Genomic DNA, 24,157 nt, shown 5'->3' on the forward strand with positions numbered 1-24,157 from the left:
CATCAATTATTGTTTTTGACTATGGTTATTCATTTGTAGGATTTGCCTGGCACATTCAAATAAATGTTTGACTTAACCCAGGAGGCACCAGTAACCTAAACGAAGTTCATGTCCAGGTGACTCAGGCTCACAGCAGCCATCACCATTCATGGTCTGCCACACCAAACTGACTGCCTACATGAGTCCACAGCTCATTTGGTCAATGCCGGACTCTGTACAAAGAGCGGGAGAAGCAGATAATGTGTAATCCACTTACCCGAGCCAACCCTACACACCATTTATGGAAGTCCACGTCATGAGGCTATTTAGGAGCCTTAATTCATCTAATAAAGCATGTTTGGAGGTGGAATTAAATTTGTCTGACAGCCCTTGGTACACGTGCTATCACAAAAATCAATCACATTTCAAATGATTAAATAATGTATGATTTCATTAAATTAAGTGACAAATCTGGGTTGCCAAGACACGGTTATAAACATATGTCTAAAAAAAGAAATGAATTCTCTGTGATAAAGGAAACAGCCCTGCAATAAAATCTGTAATTTCTAGATGATCTACGAATAATAAATTACCTGGATGTAAAGAAACTGCATACTGAGAATACTGCAGAATGGCTTGTTGACATGATCTTTGGTTCAAACACTTGAGAACACAAATGTTTGAGTTAACCGAAGTGTGGTCCCCAAATGATTTTGTTATGGTTTTGCCTGTATTGTGCAGACTTTTTTTTTGGTCATTAGTCAGTAAATCATATTGATTTGAGCTGGGAAATACAATTTTAACAGGATATACTTTAATTAAGAAATTATAATAAAAAGAGTACAGCCTAAAAACCTAAAGTACAGTGCTATTCAATACATTTACAGCCTTTAATCTATTTTTGAATCAGTCATTAAATATAACCCACACTGTCAGTAAGGAAGTACAGTAAATGATAACAAAAAACAAAAACAATCACATCCCCAAAGAAAATGCAGAGTAAAAACATTAATAAAAATATTTTGCGTGCAATTCTTTCTTTACCTGCTCCTCCCTTTATTTGTAAATACAGTATCAATACTGTGCTTAACACTGAATATATGTGAAAATGATGAAGTTACTCAAAACAGAATCAATGGTCTCAGGTGACAATGACCGTAAATATCTGTTTCTCATACCAGCGACCATTTCTATGGATTATTTTCACTCGTACTAATACAAGCCTTAAGGATAATATGTGTGTTGAACTTCGACATCCTGGAGGATATAAAAGAGCAGCATATATTTGTAGGATATTTGATAAATAAAATGTTACCCATGCATAGACTACAGTATGGCATTTCATCATCTCTCTGCATTCAGGAACCTCACCACAGCCTGGATATGGTAAATAGAGAAGCTCATAAGCTCACAACTCATCCAAAAAAAAAAAAAAGAAAGAAAAGTAGCAAACACAATATAAGACAAGATAACCAGTGAGGATTATCATGTCCTGGATTATCAATAGTGAAAAGTGTCCACAACCATGCATATGATGACTATTTGGCCATATCTGTCATTAGTATGTAAAAAGAAAATAATTCCACATCACATTTAGTCTAAAGAAAGGCCTAACAGCAACCAGGATTTACTATTGCTATAAGTCTCTGAAACACTTCACCACATTCAGTGGTGGACTACGAGTCTCCTATAATACCACCAGCAAGAAAGGCAAAACTGTGTTTTGGTAGTTTGTGTGTTGGAATCACAAACTTAAAGGGAGTGTGTGTGAGAGAAAAAAGTGATTGTAAGCACAAGACTGAGAGCACATTGAGGTTTTTGAACCTGGAGTCTCTATTACACAAAGAGACAGGGGAAGGGAGGTTAAGTTGCAGCTCTCCCCCCGTGTTACTGAAAGTCCGATGTTACCGACGATATCCCAGAATTCTTGGCAGAGTCCGAGACGTTGGCAGTGGCGGGGGAAGAGATGTTCTCGTAGATGAAACGGTAGAGGCCGACATCAGGTCGAGTAGTGCGGCAATTCCTACACACCACGTTCGAGTACTGGTTCAAAAGACTGTACAACCGCCCTGGGAGGGTGGTGGAGAGAGGGGGGTAGACAGAGAGAGGATGAGGGAGAGGATGGTGCAGGGGTCAGGAGAAGGAGGAAATATGGGGGGGATAAAATAGGATTTGAGAGAAGTAGACAAAAAAGACAAAGGAACAAGTCAAGGAACAAGCAAGAGAGACAAAAACTGTAAGAGGGAGAAAAAAGCACTAAAAAAAAAAAAATACGAAAGTGTGCTCGGGCTCATTTATAAATCAAGCGCACATACACAAGCACACAAACCGTGAGCTTTTTCTCTGTAGCTCCACTTTAGGAAATGGATGGCTGGAGGGGAATTTCTCTGAAAGGCTTCAATAAATGTCAGAGGAAGAAAAATGAAAAGAGGGGGAGGGGAGAGGCTGGGGTCAGCTCAGGCAGTAATCCACTCTGCGGCTGAGGCTGAATGGATGGGCTGAGGAGCAGAGATGGCCCATAAGGTGGAATAACTTACAGATGGACTGCGTTCTGTTATTTATGTGCACTGTCCCTGTAATGACGCCAACAAGGACAACCTCCATGAGCTGTACGAGCCTCAAGAGCCCAACAATCTCAACAGTGGCTGATATCATCACCATTCCTGTTCATTATGTAATGAACTGTAACAGCTCAACAGAGGCAGGGCTCACAGGATAATAGCAGTGTGACTGCAGCTTGGCCAGGAAATACACCTCCCACAAAAAAATTACTAAAAAATATTTGGTTTTGCGAGCAAGTCTTACCGACGCTGACTTGTCTCTCGGTGAGGAAAGTGTGCATTTCATGAACATCTCTCATAAGCTGAACATCTCCAAATGTGAAGTAAGCCACGTCTCTCCCGGCCTCTGCTGCAGCCATCAACTGGAGCAGCGCTGAAACAGAGAGAAAGTGAAAGCTATAAAGGAAATTCAGGCAACAATAATACACTGTATTAGCGTCATTAGTATCCTTCAGCTTCGGAGCAAAATCATAAATGTGTAATTGACCACTGAAAGTAACTAACTGATTGGTCAATAATCCAGATAAGGTGCAGCTTCTGGCAGAAAAGAACACAAGTGACAGGGGCAATTTGTATCAGAAGAGTAAATAATCCACCACTGGTAGCATAGCCTCATCAGCTGCACTCAATCTTTTAGCCCTTGCAAATTAGGTCTTAAGACTTTTAAATATTTAACAGAATGGATATTGATTTCAGATTAATGAACACACAAAACAAACCATCATTTGCAAAAGCTCTGTAATCTTTACAACAACATAACAGCTTAGTCTTATGTAACTACCACATCTCAAGTCAGCTCTGGGACTTTAATGTAAAATATAGTTATTGCCTTCTAAAAATAACAGCTATGCTAATTCCTGGGCTAATGGGCGGGAGTCCCCGGAAGCTAATATCATCCTCAGGGACTTTGTCAAGTCCAGTGGGTCTATTCATAGCATGTTGCAGAGGAAATTAACACCTTCAGTTCTACATGAAACTACACACAAACATACCAGTGCTGCTCTAATCTCAAAACAAACATCTGTATTCATAAGACAGTGTGGAAGGGTGTTCTCAGCACAGCCTTCACGAATCCTGGCACAACATAGCAGATGCTCTTTTAGTGACCTGCTGTATGATCAGTGTGAACTAAATGAAAATGTGTCAGACACTGACTAGAAATACAACTAGCAAAAATTTGCAGTGTGGCGTACTCGAGGGGACAGTAAGCGGCCCCTGCTTATGAAGAGTGATGTTGTGTAAGCCTGCAGAGACCTGCATCAGCCTGGATTTATGGGGTCCCTTCCCTGTAATCAATCGCCCTTTTAATGGAAAACATAAATGTGTGTCAGCTGATCAATAAAGGGAGGGAAGGAAGGGTTGACTGACACCCAGGGAGAGCTACTAATTGACCAGAGGGGTTTGAGAGAGAGACCGGCATCTGTGACTGTGCCGTGAGGCATGAAAGCTGAATGTCCTTCAATGGCTGGGACAAGTAGTGCAGATTACGGTAATGAATGAAGAGTTACATTTTTAATTTAAGTAATATGATGCATCTACATTGCAGTTTTACCCTCCCCCTACTGAGATGCATGTTTTTAATTCAGCCAATGATACCTTTGAGCCGTGTGTCCCCACCAAAAGCTCCACAACCCCAGTTGCCTGTAGCTACTGCAGAGAGGTGCTTGCTGTTGGCGTTATTTCGGAAGAATCCACAGTACGCCTGGGATGAATGCACAGGGATGAGGAGGAAGTGAGGGTGAGGAAGAAAAAGACACAAGAGAAAACCAATATTTTTCTATGACCTCTTTGCACATTAGAATTTCAAATTAAATAAAAACTATGTGAGATCTATATAGTGGTAGTGTTTTTAATTTGGTGGGTTTGATGTGGGCTGGACATCAAAAAGCATGAGTAACATTGTTTAAGTGTAAGCCTCAGGCTGGACCATGAGCAATCCAGCACTGCATACAGATGCATAATATCTGGCCTAATTCCTCAAACAGAATTGAGTAAATGACAGTACCACTACCATAAATAGGTGTTGTGTAGTACGGTCAGATAAGCTGTCAGTAGCCCTGAGCCAAATTCAATGGTGTTACAGATCACAGAGCCTTTAATTAACATCTTTGCAGCTGGTACCTGACAATGTGTCAAAGTTCACAATCATTAGCTTTAAGTAAAAACAGCATAATATCTGTCATGATAGCATTATCCCGTCATCATCTACTGACAATAAAATGTTTTGAAAATTAATTTGCTGTTTGGAGAATGTGAAATATTGTGTTTAAGATAACTACATTTACTCAGTTACAGTGCAAACACACAGACAGGGGCATCTGTCTCTCACCTTGTTGAGTTCTCGGGTCATCTTCTCAGGGAGAAACTGTTCTAAGAAGTGCCTGTATTTAAGAGCATCGATGGCCACGATCTCTGTACACCGCCTCTGCCAGTCGTCTCTGGAGAAGCGAGAAAAGCAATGAGAGGGATGGGAATGACAATGACTTGGAAAGATCCTCCCGCCTGAATTTAAGATTTTGAGTGTAAAATATCAAAACATGAATATAAAAATTTTTAACTGAACTTTGTGAGAAAAATACCTGGGAGTTTCATCCTTGTGGCTCTCCTTCCATTTATAACTCTCTGCATAACCCAAATATTTACTGTACTGTTCAGTGCCTGCAGAATGACAAATAAAGTCAAAGAAAAAAAATGACATTACTCAGTATTCAGCAGTCAGAGCACACAGTGGGCCTAAATCTGTTTCAGCGCCTTATTTCTTAAATCAAATTTAGTGCTTTCTGTGCTCCCCATGTGAGTACACAGTATCAGCTTGTATTGGATTGTCATAAATAAAGGCCATTGATTTAATAAGTAATCCGCTTTGGGGTTTGAAATGAAAAGCTTTCAGCCATAACAAGAAGAAATGGTTGGAAGAGAAGACGCCAACCTTGGCCGCATTTGCAAAATGCTTGCAAACCACGAAACATCAGTGTAGCATTCATTAACTGACACACCTGTTACCAGGACAGCAGCCTTGTGCTCAGACTTAGATCTCAAAAGATTTCAGTATTTCAAAAGCAATGCTAAATGACATTCTTTAGACTATCTCCTAAAAAAACTGTAATTCAAAATGAGCTTTTACTTTCTTATAACTGACTTGATTTAATTTCAAGAATGTAACGTCTACCAATACTGCAACTATAAAATAAACTTGAACTCTGAACAGGAATGATGATGATTATTTTTTATGCCTTTCTATGTCAAAGTATGACTCAAGCTAATGGGCTGTACTGGAGGCAGGACATAAACCAAAAAACAACAGTACAGCTGCGCAAAGAATTATGCTTTGCGCAGCTGTAAAGGAGCTTTTTTTTTTTTTTAATCTTGTGCCACTACATGTCAGGGCCAGTCAAATTAAGTTTTTTTCTACAACACTAGCGACTCCTAACGTCAAACAACAGGATACCCCAATCACTTTCTCCATCAGCAGATCTATCCTTCCTCCTCCTTAACCTTGATCCTATTTATTCTGGCAACCGCCCATTACAGCATCCTGGCATGCAGGCCTCCATCACTAGATTACATCGTGGACCTCTACCTTCCGATCTGAAAACGCCTATGGACAACAAGCGACGTGACGTTTAAGCTTCAAATGCACTGCAAGACCCATGTGAAGACACCTCTAAAAAGAAGGAAATATGATTAACTAGACAGAACAGAAAAACAAAGACGGGAACAGAGACAGATAAGAAGAGTCTGGAAACAGAGAATAGACTTAAAGAGGAAACACTGCCTGCGTGTATGGAATATTCTGAAGGTTTTAATGAATCTATGGCGTAACTGGCCCATTCCATTAGTGAAGCAGTGACTTTAGTTGGGCTATAAATTCCTTTCTGTCCAAAATGTAATAAAGTTAAGTGGAGAGGAGGAGGAGGGAAAGAGGGAGGGAGGCGGAATTATGGGAGGCAGGGAGGGAGACGATGACTAACCACTGAAGGTGACTTGCAAGAGATGGGTTTTTCCAAGAAGACAACACAGTACAATACAACAGACAATGCCTGGCTTACTGAGAGAAAGGTACTAATCAAGACAGGAGTCCATCTTTACACTGAATGTGTTTGCACGGTGACATTATCATTGTGGCTCCAACACCATGTTGGTGTTTCCTTTCGTGACACCGCTCTTCAAACTCAGCCTATAAGCAACAAGCAATGCAAAGCAGTAAACACAGATTTTGCACAGAGTACCCATCGGACCACGCAAACTCCTTTTCTCTTCCTTTGTTTGTCCATATGTCTTTCTTGCTAGACACAAGTTCAAAGGAGAGTCCACAGACAGAATCAATCAAGTGCAGATGTCCGGGAACACCATTTATATTTCAGTTTCTGTTTGTGCACAGCTAAGTTATAATATATGTCTTCATGTCAAGAGGATGGATTTATCAAATAGGATAATCATGACTCTTGTGTAATCAAAGGTAAATCTAAAGACTAATTTTATGTCCTGGTGAAATATAAACACCAATACAGGACAAGTGGATGTAAAATATTTGTTTTGCAATCCTAACTGGATAAAGTGGGATTAAAATAAATATGATGTGAGCATATATCAATTGACTAATTCATCAACTGAGGCCATTTCAAAACGTTGTGAGGGGGCAACAACACCACAAACCAAAATAATGAAGGTAAATTTGAATCAACGTATTACAGTTGAGAGGCAAGAAAACAGTAGGATGGTCAAGTGAGGGGGGGGAGGGGGCGGGGGAGAGGGCAGAACACTTAGACAGGTTGACCGAAGCAGAGTGAGTTGGAGGTTGAAAAATAGAGCAATTCATCTGGGGAGAAATGAAGGATAACTGGGCAGTCCCACCTGAATCAATGCAATGGATTTACCTTCGAACCAAATGGGAGGACAGGAAAAAAAAAAAAAATGAATGGAGCCCAATAACACACAGGGCTCAATAAACAACAGAAAATAACTCAGAGATGGAAAAAAAACAGTTTACCCTGTGTTATATAGATGATTGTGGTTTCTATAGGAGAAAGAAGAAAGTACAAAATACTGAGTGATATCAAGGAATAAAGGTTCAATGCACCACATGACATAAAGCTGCAGTACATTCAGAGTATTCCCATTGTGGTAGCACCATTTATCTTGGTCTATTGGTTCTGTAAAAGCTGTGCTAGTATTTACTTAGTACAACCATAATAAACTGCATACACAATGCATAAGGGGACAAGAGCTAGAAACCGTCTTTCTCTGTCTTATATGACCAAAATACATTGTTCTTCTGTAACTATTCATCCACAAGATGCTAATTGGCAGATAACATCATAAGTGAGATACACCACGGCAGCCACTGTACCCTGCCTGTCTCCTCTACAATGGCTTCATTCTCTTCACCATGTCACAGACTCTTAACTGGGTGGAAACATATAAATAACCTGTCCTAATATCTAATTTCCGTATTACGACATTATTGTGCGTGTGAATGCACATGAGTAGGAGACACGACAAAGATGCCTTTGAGAGTGCCATTACTTTTTATTGTAAGTGTGTTACAGGGAATTTTAGAGCCAAACTGGCAAGAATTGTAAATAATCATCCATCCATTTCCGATAGTTTCTCTGGGTTCTAGATGCAGTGGTAAAAGGATCAGCAGCCTAATCATGTCCTCTATCAGCTCCAGAGCAGGGGAACATATATCAACTGGCCTTTAAGCTGAGCTCCCTTTTCACCCCAAGATACTCACACCCCTTGACTTGGAGCAGCAACTTGCTCCCAACCCAAAAGGGCCGATTTACAGTATTTTCTGGGAGAGTACCAGAAAATGTTGTAGTAGACCAGGACATAGTAGTCTTGTGGATGACCAGAAACTCATGTGAATGGTGAAGAAAAACCCCTTTATGACTACACAGTAACTCAAGAATGTTCTCCAGGATAGATATAGGTGTATGTTGTACAGTCTGCAACAACATACAAAGAAAAACCTGTAGAGTTGTGGAACAAAGATCTATGTATTGGTAAAAAAAAAAAAAAAAATCAACTTCTATCAACATGATGGAAAGAGGAAAGTGTGCAGAAAAAAAAAAACAACAGCTCATGTTCATGACCCAAGGCCACCACCTCATCTGTCAATCATGGTGGTGGTTTTGTTAGGGCTTGGGCATATTTGGCTCCAATGGAACTGGCACACTGGCATTTATTGATGAGTTCACTGCTGACGGAAGCAACGGGATGAATGCAGAGGTACACAGGAGCATCTGTTCACTCAGATTCAGCCAAATGCATCAAAACGCATGAGTGGCATTTTATCATTCAGAAGGACAACAATCCCATGCATATGGCCCAAGCAGCCAAAGAGCTTTTCAAAAAAGCAGGCTATATCTAAAAGGGCTATATCTCCCACACAGTTCTTTCTATATTGATGTAAACCTTCAATGCAGAGACGTGACACTTTAATGCAGTATCTAGTATTTTATTTCAAATTGAATGTGCTGAAGCACAAAGCCCAAAGAGCAAAAACGTCTAAATGTCCAAATACTTACGGGTTGGTCTGTGTCCCAAACCCTTGTTACTGCTTCAGTTACTAAAGAAACTGCTGTCTGAATGATGCTGAATTCTTGACTTACCTTGATATGTTCATATTGGTGTGTGGCTATTTATTCTATATAAATTACAATACATATTCTGATGTGTTTATTCATTTATCGTTCTCAATTGTCTATTGTATTTTTTATGTTCATCTTGTTTCTGTGGACAATACATTTCTGTTTTTTCCCATTTTTCAAGATTAATTTAAAGAAGTACATTTGAGACACAGAACACAGGAATAAAAAATAAGTAAAAGTCTTGTTTGTAGGACAGTAATTGTACACTAATGCCTTACAAAGCAGTTCCAGAGAGCAAGTGACAACATACCTGTGATGATGAGGCATTCATTGTGTTCCAAAGCTTCAGTAAAGAGGCGAGAGACAATGAGTTCAGGGTTGATGAGGAACCTGATTTCTTCCTGGACCAGCCCGTGTCCTGTTACTCCTCCACCTACAAACCTATTTGCAAAGTCCACCTAGTGAAATAAAAGAAAATGAATGGAAGACTTAACCATAATGGCACAATCTCTCAGTCCTCCTCTAATAGCTTTCTTAATTGCTCTCAAACATTCTTGAACTGTTTAAAAGGAATAAGACAAACTCTGTGCAAGTTACAATAGGACTGGCCAGACCACATAATCAAAACAAATTTTAATTAATGTTATTAATGTATTGTCCTTTCTTCTGTCCATTCAATGCACTTGAGAAGAACTGTGAGGTTTAGCTACTGTCACTTCCATTAGTTGAACAAATAACTATTATTGTCTCTTTATTATTTGCCACCCTCTGTGGCCATTTAATACAGATAAATGCCTGAGCATCATAACACTGCTTCCTGCTTGGAAATAATCAGATCAGGAAATTGTAGCAAAACAACACACAAAATCTATAGAGATTGTTAAATACCAATAAAATCTATATAAAATATAGCTGCTGGTGGTTCTTTCTGGGACTGCTGTTTCAATGCAGGAAATATTTAGACTTGATGCTTCAGCTTCATGCTATGTAAGTTCACTCCATGTTTTTGTGGCATGGACAAAAGGAAAGCCCATTAAGTCACAATGCTGCTCTTCAAACAGCCTGTCAGGGGTGAGGGTTCTGCTCACTGGCCCACAGCTACGTCAATCTGTGTGACAGTGAGTGTGTTTGTATGTGCATGTGTACGTTTTCTAACCAGCCACTCAACTCCACGCCTCCTTCACTGGTTCACCCCTAACCTCACCACCCTCACCCTTCAATCTCACCTCCTGACAGAATGACAGCCCACTCTGCCCTATTGAAACCCAACACACAGCCAGTGCCCAGCTTGCTGAGGTAGCCATCAATCTGCCTGCAGGACTCCTGGCCCACTGGGTCGCCGCAGTGAGATGGCTCACCCTCTTCATCTTTTTCTCCATATGCCTCCCGCTCCCTCATCCCCCACCCCAGGGTCCTCTCCTCCAACCTTGCCTCTCTGAGCTACTCAAGTGTATACATCAGCTGTCAACCAGGCAAAAAAAATGCACCAGCCACCCTGAAAACACTGAGGGGAGCGAGGAGATGGGGTGAATCAATGCAGGAAGATAGAGAACCAATAACCTTGACAAATATGTAAAACAAAATATGCAACTGATTTTGAGCTGAAGGTAGTGGACAACTACTCAAACAAGCAGTAGAGTCTTTTTGCCTTTGAAAGCTAGAGGGAAGGCACGTTGATGGTCAGAGTTCTGTTTGTCAGGTCTGACCACACCAACAAGTGCAAAACAGAAACACTGAATAACTACTTGGCATTAGATACAAAACTGTGGAGGAATTCCTACCTGCAGCATCCCGTATCCATCATCTTCAATCGTCCCCTCACAAGTGATGTGTAGGCGTGTCAGCAGAGTCTGAGAGCTGACAGAATGAAAAAAGATAGCAAACTTTTCACTTACACTAAGGTAACATGCTAATGTGGAAAGATTCCCCTTGTATATACTTTCTAAAACAGGATATCCAGCCACTTCAGCCTCAGGTCTTTCCACAAGAATTCATCTGTGTTTGGCACCGTTCAGTTATACAACCCTGCCTGCTAAAAAGCCGTCCCACAGCACGATGTTGCCATTATTTTATCCTTCTAGCAAGATCTCTCACAGCAGCAAGGAAAGAAATGGATGTTGTTTTGATGTTGTGTTTGTCCCCTCAAACAACATCAATTCAAATTTGTTTAATCAAGTTGTACAGACATTTCAACGAACTGTTGAGAAATTTAATTCGTTTAGATTGTTACCACCTATAAAAAGAACATTTACTAACCCAAAACATAGCATCATTTAATATTTGGCACCTTTTGAAGGAAAAATCAGCTCTAATGTGGATTACCACATGTGGGTTATTACACAAATCCTAATTTATTTTAAATTCATTAAATCATTAAATCCATAACATAGTAGAATACAGCATTACCTCTCCCAGTTTGGAGGACTGTTCAGTGTTTGTCTTGTGAATGTAACAAGACCCTTGGGCTCTTGAAAAAAGAGAAAAAAAAAAAATCAAAAAAATCACAATCAACTGAGAAACACTGAGAGCATTAAAGAGAAACAATTGCTGCAACATCATGTGAGACGTTTTTAATGCTTACTGATCTGTGTAACTCTCCTGAAGTAGCACAGCAGAGTTTTCAATTTCTCAATTTTTCTTGGTGAAGGACCTTCAAATAACCTGAAACAGAAAGCAAATTAGAATTTGAGCTCACAAAGACCATTTTTATATAAGGGACCAACTTTGTTAAACAGCAAATGTGTCTTTAGAGTCTCTGATGACCAAAAACATTTGACTGAAAATGTAGTTTTTTTGGTATTAAATAAAATGATGTGTTACATTTTAACAGATAAGAGGTACTAATGTGTCGCTCAGTCATTATCTATAGCTCACTGCACAACCATGCTACAGCACGTCATGAATGAGGTCAAGCTTTCAAACTGGCACGATGTCTCTCCCATCTACCTCTATCCATACAATGGCACTGCCTGAGGCCCTGTTTCAGTTCTTCAGAGTTACCATAAAAACTGGGGTGGAGGGAGGGAGGGGGAGAGGGAGAGAGAGAGAGAGAGAGAGAGAGAGAGAGAGAGAGAGAGAGAGAGAGAGAGAGAGAGAGAAAGAGAGAGCATGAGGTGGACAGCTTAAATCACCCCATACTGGTCCTCTCCCTCCATTAAAAGCGACCTAAGCTGATGACTAATCACAGTTCAGCATTCATCTCTCCCTCCTACCGCTTTTTGCCCAGACAAGTACAGAAACAAAAACAGAGTGGATAAATGAAATGAAAAAGGCAATGAACTAAAAGCCCTAAAGTGAAGAGGAAAAAAGCTAATTTATTAAAGACAATTCCTGCGTATCAAATGTGTTTTCCCCACTATTATGCCTTGCTCATGCTTTGTGAACCTCCTCAACCCCCCACCACCTCCCAATTTCCCTTAGTCAGTGTCAGTTTGACATAATGTACCCAGCCAACCTGCCTATGAGATAGTGTAAGTACAACACAAGAGGACGGGGGTGATATCTCCAGTATAGCCACAAATCATACTTGCTGACGACAGAAGGGCAAGTAATTAAGAAGGGTTTAGTTACAAAATATATTGCAGCAATTTTCATTTTCAAGGATAGTCACATTAATTATAGGTTCTTATCCACTGTAACCTTACCTGCTATATAAAAGTGCACCAGGAGACAAGGTTTCTGACAGTTCCACCACTACCAATTAGGCTATTTTCTTCTAAATGAGACAGGTCATCGCCTGGTCACTCAAAAAAAAAAAGCGAGAGAAAAAACAAAAACAAAAAAAAAAGAATCTACTTCTTGGTAATGGGCTTTCATTGTTGACTAAATTGTTAAACAGGTTTCCTATGTAGGTTTCCTATTCCTATATTTTCTTCCCAAACAGAGGAGAACACAAGCTAAAGAGATAAGTCTCCTGCCTTCTTTCCTCCCCCTCGAATCTATCCATCACTTAATGGAGGACAAACCTTGACATTTCTGCCAAAACAGCAATCAGCAGATTGCTTGCTGCTCTGCTTGTCCAAGACAGAGCACTACTGTAACCGATAAGCAAAGTGACAGACACTCCCTCAATTAAGGGGGGGGGGGGAGGAGGGTCAGTAACGATCCAGGGCCCGTTTTAGACTGCACTGGTTGTCTTGGCTTGTCTCATCTTCTCAGAAACACCAAGACTTTTTTTTCCTCCCTCTTGCTCCTCCCTGTATTTCGCTGCAGGCAGACATCCTGATAGTTAAGGCAGGCCCAAATGCCTGCAAGTGCTGGCATGGGTCTGAAACAGCCAGCCCTGCAACTGGAATCAATGCCTATATTGTTACAGAGGGCTCTTCACTTAGCCTGCCGATAACATTTTGATGTGGACACAGATATCATGCACCCAGATGACTGATTGCAAGGGTACGATTCCAGTTCAAATAAAACAAAGGAGTTAAAGGAGGGAATGTGAACCAAAATCACAGATAATCAATATGACTATCCCTCAGATTCATAAAATAATACTGCTCAGTCCCCAAGGAACAGCAGATGGCTAATTAGACGCTGAATAGCAGTTCAGGCCCATGCAGATTGCAGGGAATCAAAATTATATAGTACTAAACCTAGCCTTCATGTTCTGCAAAGAGTACTATCATAATAAGGTGTTACAAAACCAACATCTCCAGTATGCCGGGAAACAACACCGGAAGCTATTACACATATCACTAATGAGGAGACAGTGCCTCAAAGTAAAACAGGAAAATTGAGTTGACATGAAATCTGAACAATGACCAGTGTAGACAGAGGTTCCTGCAGTCCATAAATAAAGTAATAGAACTGGTGACAAAATCTCATTATAACTCTGTTACCCACCCCACCTCAACCATAAACAACATCTCAACTTTTTAGCCATTACCAGCTTCGGAAAAAATGCATGAAGAGTTCATGTCCAAAATAATCACATCAGATTCAAATAGACATGTGCTGAAAGTCATCTTATCTAATGTCTTAAGCAGAAATAACAAAACAAGACAAATAGAAACAATGAAGTATTTTTTTCCCCCAACAGAGAATAAGCTGAACCTCATCGACAAAGACATAATCCAGAAAACTGTGATAACAGACAACTAAGTGCAATACTCCCTCGCCTTCGGCTGCTGTCTGCACACGTTACACCAACAGAGCAGAGGCTGTGTACTTCAGATACAATGGCATATCAGCCATTTCTCTTACAAACATGGGCCACACCACACACGACACCTCAAGATTATAAGAAGCTAAGATAAGACAGGTGTGCACTTTAAAACTCTCTGTTTAAACTATTTGTTTCAATAAGCCATCTAAGGCTTTCTTAACAGACCACTGGTTCTGAGTAGGTAGAACCAGAGAACGCCAATTTAACACTCCTACCCCACACACACAGACACACACACACATAAAGACAAAACAGAAACATGGAGCTCAAAGTGATTCTCTGCCCTATCCTGAAGTCTATAAGGTGACAAGGGCACTTACAGCACACACTGTAATAGCACAACTATTAAACAAAAAAGATAAATATAGGCTTTGACAAAAAACAAATGAGACACCACAAGCTGTGACTGTTTAATGGCCATGAACATAAATATCACACTGGAGTTACTAGACATTTACTAAATAAGTAGAGGCAAAGTAAAAACATAGAACTCATCTACAGTATTAGGGGGTTTTCAAGGCAGTAGTGCCCCCTTATGGAAATCAATTTACTTTTCTCTGAATGGTAGGATCACTAAAAACAGAGGCCCTCAATCAAAGTTCGACTAGATTATAATGCACAGAAACTGTGCTTAATCATGAAAATGATCTCTGATCTTGTATGATGTCCAGTTACTGGAAAGAACACTACTAAAAACGTTGTGTGAAAGCCTGACCTCGTTGTTATTCCAATAAAACTTGGTCAACAAGTTCCATAGTCACAGAGGACTTAAAAAAAAAGGTTTAACGACACTAATGAGTACAATCATGCTCCTGTCCGACAGCATAGTAAGCTTCTACTTGAAGCTTATGGACCAATGAGAGTAAATCAGGATCAATATCCGAGTCCGCTGAGATCTATTCCTACTTAAAGTAATGGCTTACAAAGCTTTTGTGAATAAAATACTAGAAACTGTAGCTCACTCAATTACTCTAGTGAGCTACTGATCATTGTATTGTGTCTCTCCAGTTTCCTGCAAGGGATGGTGTGTCTTTTACCTGTAGAAGTTGATCTCAGGATAATTGCAGTACTCTGACTTGCGGGAGTTGCGTCGGGGAAATGTGCAGAAGAAGGAGTTGGCCAGAAGACAGGCTATTTGCTCCTGAGACAGAGTCAGGGAATGGTTCATCCTTGACTTCAGCAAGGGAATTGGCTAGAAAAAAAAATGAAAGAGAAATTTAAAAAAAAAGGAATCATTATTAAAACACAGAACAGAATAAAAGGGTGGAGTCAAGGTAAAGAGACAAAATCTGATGGACAGGGGATCAGGATGGGAAGTGTAGAGACACAGGGACAGATGCTAAAGACACATACAAGGTTATGTGGGTGCGCTACTGTATGTCTGAGGGCTAATGGGGGCAGATAATTAGTTTAGCAATCTAGCAAGCAGAAGAGACAAGGAGAGTTCCATTAGGTAAATGGGTGGTAGTAATTAAGGTCCTGGTTTTCTTGCTCTCCCCGAGGTTCGTTCAGTCAGACACACGAGGCCCATCTATCTTCACTGATTAGGGCTGAAGAGCCTCCCAAGGCTGCCCAGTTAGCAGATCAATACCAGCTCTAATAACACACACATAAACATTAGCCTCGATGCTTAATTCTGCAAAATAAAGTGGATAGTCAGAAAGCATCATTATCCAATGGCTACAAATGATTCTGAGGCGAAATTCCCTCCTTTAGTTAAAAGCTGAGCATTCTTGACGTTCTGCCTGTGGTTTCTGTCTCCAGTAACAACTAGAGGGATTTTCCTATCCTGCCCAGTGTGGGAACTGAATTATCTTTATTAAATCAAACTGTAGACTCTGAAATAGATAAGTGAATTACAAAAATACCAATCTTGGAATTCTTGCATTGCTTTAATTGATGACAGAGAACATAAATGAAGACAAAGGGGGATGACATTTGAAAGATCTGACATGGATCAGACCCATCTAATGTGACTAAAAGGGAGGGCCTCTGAGGTTTGACAGGGGTGATATCAAACTCTTCCCAAAACATACCACTCAGATGAGGAATGGCTAGTGAGGAAGTTCAAAGGAACAGACTGAGTTTTAGAATTCATAACCAGTTCCAGCTTAGTGGAGCACTGAATGCAAAAAGTAAGAGGAATTTTCTCAAGTGCACAAGCATAACACATCAGCTGGATGTCAGGACACAAGACGGACCTCTCCTCTTTCAGCACTCTTTTTTAATGAAGCAGATCTTGATGTGGACCAAAAAGGGGCATTTATTATCTACCAGTTGTAACTCATGAGCTGATGCTGTACAACATGTACCATCTAACCCTCCGGTTCTCCTCCCTGCTGACCGCAAACACTTACAACTGTCCTCCTTCCTTTGAGTTTACTCACACAACTGTACATTTTCAAAAAGAGTAATTTGCACTTACCAACGTGCAGAGACGAGGAGCACTAAGTGCCAGGTTGACCATGGCAGGTAAAATGACCTCAAACAGCTGCTGTGCCTCACAATGCTCAAGACACTGGAGAGAAGGGGGGAAAAAAGAGAGACATACAGCAGATCTATTGTTAAATGGGATATCTCTGTGGAGCTGACTGCCTAGTTAGGCAGGCAGTTACTCAGAGCCGGCAGTCAGAGTGACTGATGAGCTCTGTGGTGACATACTGGTTTGTAACACCATTAATGTTTCCAACCAAAACGTTAAGTAAGGTAAATTTCACAAAAAGGCACAACCACATGAAAAATAATTTGATCAACCAATACATTTTAAAAATTGTGTTTTTTTATTACTTATTTTCTGTAAAACATGCACTCAACAATACCCAATTCTGTACAATTCTTTGTAGATTAATAAAATTCCACAATAAATGTATTACTATCACCCTTTTTCAACAAAACAATCATTTCAGCAGTTCCCACAGTACATCTCTTCGCGCCATCCTGTTTCAATTGGTAATAAACTTATTTGTCAAAGCTCAAAATGTAATTTAAATGGAAAAATTTTAATGGTGTAATAAGAATTAAACAGTGAGTCCAAGGTCATAACCCAGTCCCAATAACCAATATCCAAGGAAGGTTCTTTCATATCTAACAGGAAACCTCAGTGTCAGTGAAGTCAACAGAGGTTTATTGTTACAGTGAGAACTCCCACTCCTCAGATATCAATAATCCCGACACTTTAGTGGTGAAAGAAGAAACAGAAATGCTGCAGAGCTACTCACTACACAGAACCTGTTTCAGAGGAAACTACCATCAATCTAGGAGCGAGCTCGCCACGGCCGAGGCATCCATACTTCAGCCCATAGCTTACCTCAGCATCCATCTGCAATTCCCTCTAAAATAAACACCGTTATTCCATCATAGACCCAGATTTACAATGCAATCACTTATGAGTGTATTGGCTTCGAATGTCACTGTCATCAATCACTTGCCTTATTCTATCAAAGTAAGCAGGGGGAGCTTGCACAGATTAAATGGACCTTCTGGAGCAAATGCAAATGACCAATTGTGGAGAGAGTGGCAGGGTGGCTTGATTTTCTACAGAAAGTCTTTGGTGGGTGATTTGGCCCGGGGCATTTATATGGCTGCAGAGCAGGTCTGACTAAATGCTGTCAGAAGTAATGAGCTGGCAGACATCATAAAATGCTCCTGTGGGACTAATAGATGGTAGTTGGTGATGCAGCAGGATGAGGGCGGAAAGATGATCCCCCAGCCTTGCCACAGCTACAGCAGCTGAGCACAACGGTAACACACAGGTTGGGCTACACACACAAACTGTACCTTTCACATCAATACACATGACAGACTGAGCTCCAGCAGGACAGTCCAGATTTACTGCTGCATAGGCTAATGATCGATTACACTCTGATCTTCTATCATTCTGGTCTTAACAAGTTATTTTCATTTCCTGGCAGCTCAACCTAAGCACATCTTGATTTAAGATTTTTATTTAGGGGTCTTCTAAACAAATTCTCATATTTCAATACATTTAAAATCACCATTCGTGAGAGAGAGATAGCAGCAAAGCAAGTGGCAAAGCAAAATAAATGAAAGGGACAGAGTATGTTGTTGTCTTGCTGCTGAATGCTCATGTACTACTGGAACATCAGCTGTACTTACTCCTGGACTGTTTTCCTGCTCAGCCCTCAGACATTCATCAGAAAGTGACACAGTGACAGTTTCATTTGGCAGGGGAGAAACACTAGGACAATTTACAGACAAGCCCTAATTTGGATAACCCTTTTTTTCCCCCTATGGCTATTACACGTTGAGCAGACTGTCAATCACTGGCCCAGGGGCAATGTACCTCTTGACAATTACCCCAGTGCTACACAAATGTTGCTCCAGATTTAATTAGATGTTCTCGGATGAAGTGTGCAACAGTTAGGATTCAAACTCAACACAAACTGCGGCAAAAGAGAAGTAAAATTAAAAAAAAAAAAAAAAAAAAACAGGTGTGAGCAAAGAAGCAGCACAATGTATTCTGTCAGTTTCAAATCTTTTTGGCTGGCCCACCAGCAAATGACTAAAAACTCAGTTCATGTGGTTCTTTAGACTGTGTGTGAAAGATAAATGACTTTGGATGTGATGTCTGCTGTGAAATGGCAGCTGTTAATCATTCCTGCCCAAGTGTTTGCAAATGCTCCCTCATACTGCATCCATCAATAAATAGAAATTAAAATGACAGAAACTAGTGACAACCAGTGGCTATTCTGTATCACACACATAGATACACATGTATCTATTCCCTTTTATCCGTGACTGACTCCATCGTACGCATGATATAAAAGTTTGGGTTCCATTAACAACTTTTGGTGAATGGGGGGAAGTTCTGTGCTCTGGGCAGTGAATGGACAGTTGGAGCTTATGACGCAATAGACTCCTGGAAGGGCAACTTTCTTGTTGACCTTGCTTAGCATCTTTACAGATTTAATGGGTCTTTTTAATTAAACTGGATTACGCTATAAAAAGGCTCAGGCGGCTATTGATCCATCAAGCGCTCCGCATTACTCTGAGAAATTATTTCAGAGATGAGATTAAAAAAAAAACAACACTGTTTTGGAATGGTCTGATTTTTGCTGAGTAACCACTAATGAAAAGGGACGGACGTCAGATTCAAATACCAACCCGACTGAACTGTAATAAGTATTGAATGTTACAACTAAATTGTAAGAGATCCATTACAATAATGACTTCGTTTCTAATGGCTCTAACCAAGAGCCCATCAGCTTACTTAGAAAGAATCTGACAATAAACTACATACTTTACTAAATGTTCACAACCAAAGTAAACTTCACGCTGAATTTGAAATAATTAAATACTCAGTTTCTCTAATAACAGGTAAGTAACTTCAGTCCCTGAACAGAAGATAAGGAGTGTTAAAAGAAAGGAGGAAGGAGACAGAAAGAAAGAAAAAGACATTCCCCTGGTTCACCTGCAACAGCTGCTGCCGTCATGCTCTGTAATCATCTGTCCTAACTGTATGATGCATATTTGCTCCTGTGAGATTCCCAGGTAATGGAAGGAGACGACACACACTGATGGGCTCGCAACCAAACAGAGGAGAGCAGACTCCCCTCACTATAACAACTCTAGCTTCATTCTTCACAAAGGTACATTTTAAAGGCACAGTTATTTTGATTACTCACGTTAATTATGTTGAGTTAGATAAACACCACCAGCCTCTATGCAGGAAAGGTCATAGGGGCACAACTGTGACACACACACAACTGGCTGCATCTCACTGATGAGGTGTTTATTGATATGTAAGTTCTTTTAAATTACAAATATGAAAGCCTGCTTTATAGCAAATTAAGAAATTACAATAATAACAAAGGCACTGTGTTTCTTTAAATGAGGTTTCCTAACCAAGGACTTGGATTCAAATTTAATACTCTCCATGTTCAGCAAAGAAGCATGTCTAAGTGAGATCAGTATGCTCTAGGGAAATGATTTTAATCTTCCTGCTTTATCTTGTGTGGAAGCCCAAGTCCAAGTTTTGGACAGCTTACCTCTGTGCAGAGAAGGTTCAGAGCAGTGAAGTCCCATTTCTTTGCATGGGTTGTGTTATATCTCAGTATTGCATCCTGAAGAAGAGAATTAGGAGTTATTTATTCCCAGAAAACGAATTTAAATATATGAAACTGTTCAGCTGAAGATTAACAGCATTCTTAATTCCAAAAATATATAAGATAAGTCTTCTTATGCATGGCATAACCAGCTATAATTGATGCAAATTCTGCCACCAAGTGGCTGTCTGTGGAATTAGTCTTGTACATTTGAAACTGCTGTGCATGTTCAATTGGAATTATGTATGAGCAGAAATTCTGCAGTATGGTTGAGAGGCACATTCCAACTTTATCTGAAAAGGTGTCTTGCCCTTTCTGTTTGGAGGGGGGCATAATAATCTAGTTTTTTTTTTTTTTTTTCTAGGTTTTCATTTCAGTGGGGACTGAAAACTTCAAAAGTATGCATGCAAGGTATTTTCACCTGTAAATCACCTACTTCAGATTTATCTTATTGTGGTCATAGAGCATGTTTGCCAGATTCGGCCCAGTCCAACCAAGCAAAGGTGTCTTACCCTCACATCCAGAGAACTTTTGAACCCTCCCTGCAAGGCAGTGTGGATCAGGTCCCACCGACTTTGAACACCAACTCCATCCTACATGACACATCAATTGACATATTGCTCTTACTACAATATTCCTGGAATATCTGACCTTGTTGTAGTACATTAGCGTGGTCTGATAAAAGGCTGTGATGCAGCTAAAGAGAAGGACTACAATTAGTTTACCTCAGGCTCCATAGGAAACAGGTTCTTCTCAGAGCAGGGCATCTTCACTGACACATCATCCCACGCATCTTTGAACTTGGATGGGTACGGGACAGGGACCTCTCCCTCTCTGAGGAGGTCTGTCTGTAACAGGGAAATGAAATGGGAGGAGAAACTAAATGTCTTTACAGATTACTGTTGTTTTTAGAGCAGTGATGGTCAAGACAGCTGTTTTTACTTTACTTATTAAAATGATGTGTACTGCAATACTTAAACTTATCTTAAAGCTCAATACATAGATAAGAAGCATCCAAGCTTGACTCTTGTTTCACTAAGTGATATGTTCCTTTTCTGGCTGACTAAAGATGTGAAAACTGTTAGCTGAGGTATTATTTTGTTAAAATTGTAATTAAGATTCTAGTTTCGGTTTTGTGATTTAGGGTGTGATAGGCAGAGTATAGCTCAGATGGCAGTCACTGTTGACGGTTAGAACAAGCAGTAGCTACACACCAACATTGACACGGTTCCTGTGGGACAACCAGTGGAGGACAGAGACAGAGTCTGATTGGAGCTTTACTGACAAGAGGCCCTGAGGGGATCATGGAGGATGACTTCACCCTGCCCAGAACTGTCTCCCTCTTCCTCATTCCCACTGTCTATATCTCAACAGCCCTTTTTACACTCCCTCTGCCACTTTTATTTTCTTTTATTAAAACATCAAATGTAGTCACATCTGGATTCACAATCTCTTTATGACTGCAGGATTCTTCAAAATATACCACCTACAAAAAAAACCCTCACCCTATTGACTCACCCTGACTGTGATAGTGTGGTTAGGCACTACTTTCAGGTGAGACAAAGGGGGGGCACACTGGGGCATTCTGTTCAGCTCATCTATGGGAGTTCCCATCCATCTTCTGTCCGTGCTATGCAGTGCAAATGAAATACTGTACAGAAAAAAAAACAGAACAAGTATATCAGTATACCACTCTATTACTGAAGGACACTATGAGCATAGTGGAGGTAGGAAATAACAGGAAAGGTAATTCTCTTATCGGAAAAGACATAAGCGGCACAGAGAAGTGAAATTGTTCACAAGTACCTTTCGAAAATTGCACCCGACTGGCTTCTAATTAAATCCTGACTCATATTAGATGAGCCACTGCACTCTGCTACCTCAGTATCCTCAGCCCCCATAGTAACCAGATGGGCTCTTTCTTTGGCAGAACTTCCAGAGTCTGAATCGTTGACAAACTGCTGAGGTTCCACTACCTGAGCTTTTGCAAAGCCAGAATCCACGGCACAGGAACTGCCTTCATGATCTTTGTCTGCAGAGTTGTTGATGAGCATTTTACAGATCGGACTGTCAGGACTCAGCATCTCCACATCACTGGGTGTACTTACACCCTTCCTGGGACTATTACTAAGACAGAGGGTGAGTTTGGGATTTGGAGAATGTGTATCAACACAGGTTGTTTTGACAGGGTGGGGGCCAGGTGAAATGGGCCTCTTAGATTTCTGTCCATTAGAGTAGTGTGTCTGTGCTGTGTTACTTCTGCTGCTGGCAAGGCTAGATTCCTCCAGTCCACCTGCAGACCCACAGTCCATTGAATTCTGAGATGCTGTGTCATCTTGTGAGTTCTCTGTTGGTACAGAGTCTTTTGTGATGTCAGACTTTTGCGGTCCACAAAAAAGTTCATCTTTTCCATCTGTTAAGTTTGTTTGTGGAACATCATTCTTTACACCGTCTGGCTTGACTTCAGCAGGCACACTGCAGCAGAACAGAAAGAGAACAAAGCGAGTGAAGGATTTGTTAGCAGTCTCAGTCTACCGAGTACCAAGCCTTTACCAGATCATTATCTCCCTTCCTCCCAGAGTACACTTTGTACCCACTCTGGCTAACAAGTATCTTCTTCTTGAATATTTCTTATGTTACTGAGAAACCCAAACAAAAAGCTTGAGCACACAAAATCCAAATGGCCATATGACTGGCTTACCTTCTTTGAGAATCCATCGTTTCATCCATCTTTAACAGGTCAGACAAGATGAATCAACAACAGCTGCTTGAGAAAGAAAAACAGTGTTGAAAACTGCAGCTTTAAAAAAAAAACATATTATACATGTTCACTAAGTTATGATAAAGGTACACACTGCCCTTTTTCTGGTGTCTCTAGACTTCACATAGAGTCAAATAAAAGCTGACTCTATGTTTGGTCTTGGACGGAAGCTGCACACGAAGTTTTTATAAGAACAGCCAGTAAAACTTGAAGGTGTTTTAGGGCTTTGTTTGGTCCACTAGCCCATGAGGCTGGGCAGCTCGCCGGGGCGAGTCGCTATCAAAGGCTGGACTGGGTGGTTTCAGCTTTCAGTTCAGCCTCTTGCCTAAGATATCACATTTACTGTGCACAAACAAACGCACGCGTGACAGCCGGCAGATCGTAAAGAAAAGACTTACAGTAAGTCTGGCAGATTTCACAAAGCTACAATAGGCTAGCTAACTAACCATCCTTATAGGTTAGTTGACATTACCTTCACGGTATTAACTGTTACTCGACAATTAATGCCACAGCAATTTTTCCGAGGGATTTGTTTAGCTTTAGTCTTGATGCAAACACATCTTTCAAGTGATAAAACAAGTCATCTTCTGCTAACTTCGCTTTAATTTGCTACAAATCAAAACGTTAGCTGTTAGCTTCGATTATTTGTAGATAGCATCAACGTAATTCAACCTGCTCAAGCTAGCAATGCTGTCTCCATTAAAACGAAGAGATACAACACAACTTACAAGCATGCCCCTCTTTGTGTAAGGCACCTGATTTAGATGCATTACATAATTATAAATTTATTTTCATATGCAACTATTCCTTTGTTGACCACATATCACTCCAAATATTATCGTCCAGTTACTGGTTTACTTTCCCTTCGTTTTTGCAGCTGCGTCGCCTTGACGGCAGGAATATCGTAACCAATCAAAACGCGTTCCTTGGGAAAAGAGGTGGAATCGGGAATTGGTATCTTAGCAACTGGGTTGAAAAGCAGTTTACTGTCGCGCAATCGTTACGGAGGCTTGAACGGAAGATACTAAAAC

The 24,157-nt window shown here is 40.5% G+C and overlaps 1 protein-coding gene across 2 annotated transcripts; it reads right to left on the reverse strand.

Annotated features, from left to right (window-relative positions):
• Positions 1-777: 777 nt before the first annotated feature.
• parga (poly (ADP-ribose) glycohydrolase a) lies at positions 778-24,000 on the reverse strand. 2 transcript variants are annotated; one of them, XM_041050583.1, is made up of 18 exons: positions 23,855-24,000; positions 23,067-23,129; positions 22,172-22,840; positions 21,884-22,016; positions 21,091-21,213; positions 20,878-20,958; positions 20,309-20,383; positions 16,726-16,818; positions 15,338-15,492; positions 11,718-11,797; positions 11,543-11,603; positions 10,918-10,993; positions 9,447-9,594; positions 5,120-5,198; positions 4,870-4,978; positions 4,137-4,242; positions 2,785-2,913; positions 778-2,048 (listed from the first exon to the last, which is right to left on the reverse strand). In XM_041050583.1, exons 2-18 carry the CDS (start codon positions 23,093-23,095, stop codon positions 1,867-1,869), a joined length of 2,328 nt encoding a protein of 775 aa, XP_040906517.1. In that variant the 5' UTR covers positions 23,096-23,129; positions 23,855-24,000; the 3' UTR covers positions 778-1,866. The 2 variants fall into 2 exon arrangements, with proteins under 2 accessions (XP_040906517.1, XP_040906518.1); XM_041050584.1 differs by having other exon boundaries at positions 23,067-23,132.
• Between the last annotated feature and the right edge of the window lie 157 nt (positions 24,001-24,157).

This window comes from Toxotes jaculatrix, chromosome 11, assembly GCF_017976425.1.
Source record: "Toxotes jaculatrix isolate fToxJac2 chromosome 11, fToxJac2.pri, whole genome shotgun sequence".
Taxonomy (NCBI): Eukaryota; Metazoa; Chordata; class Actinopteri; family Toxotidae; genus Toxotes; species Toxotes jaculatrix.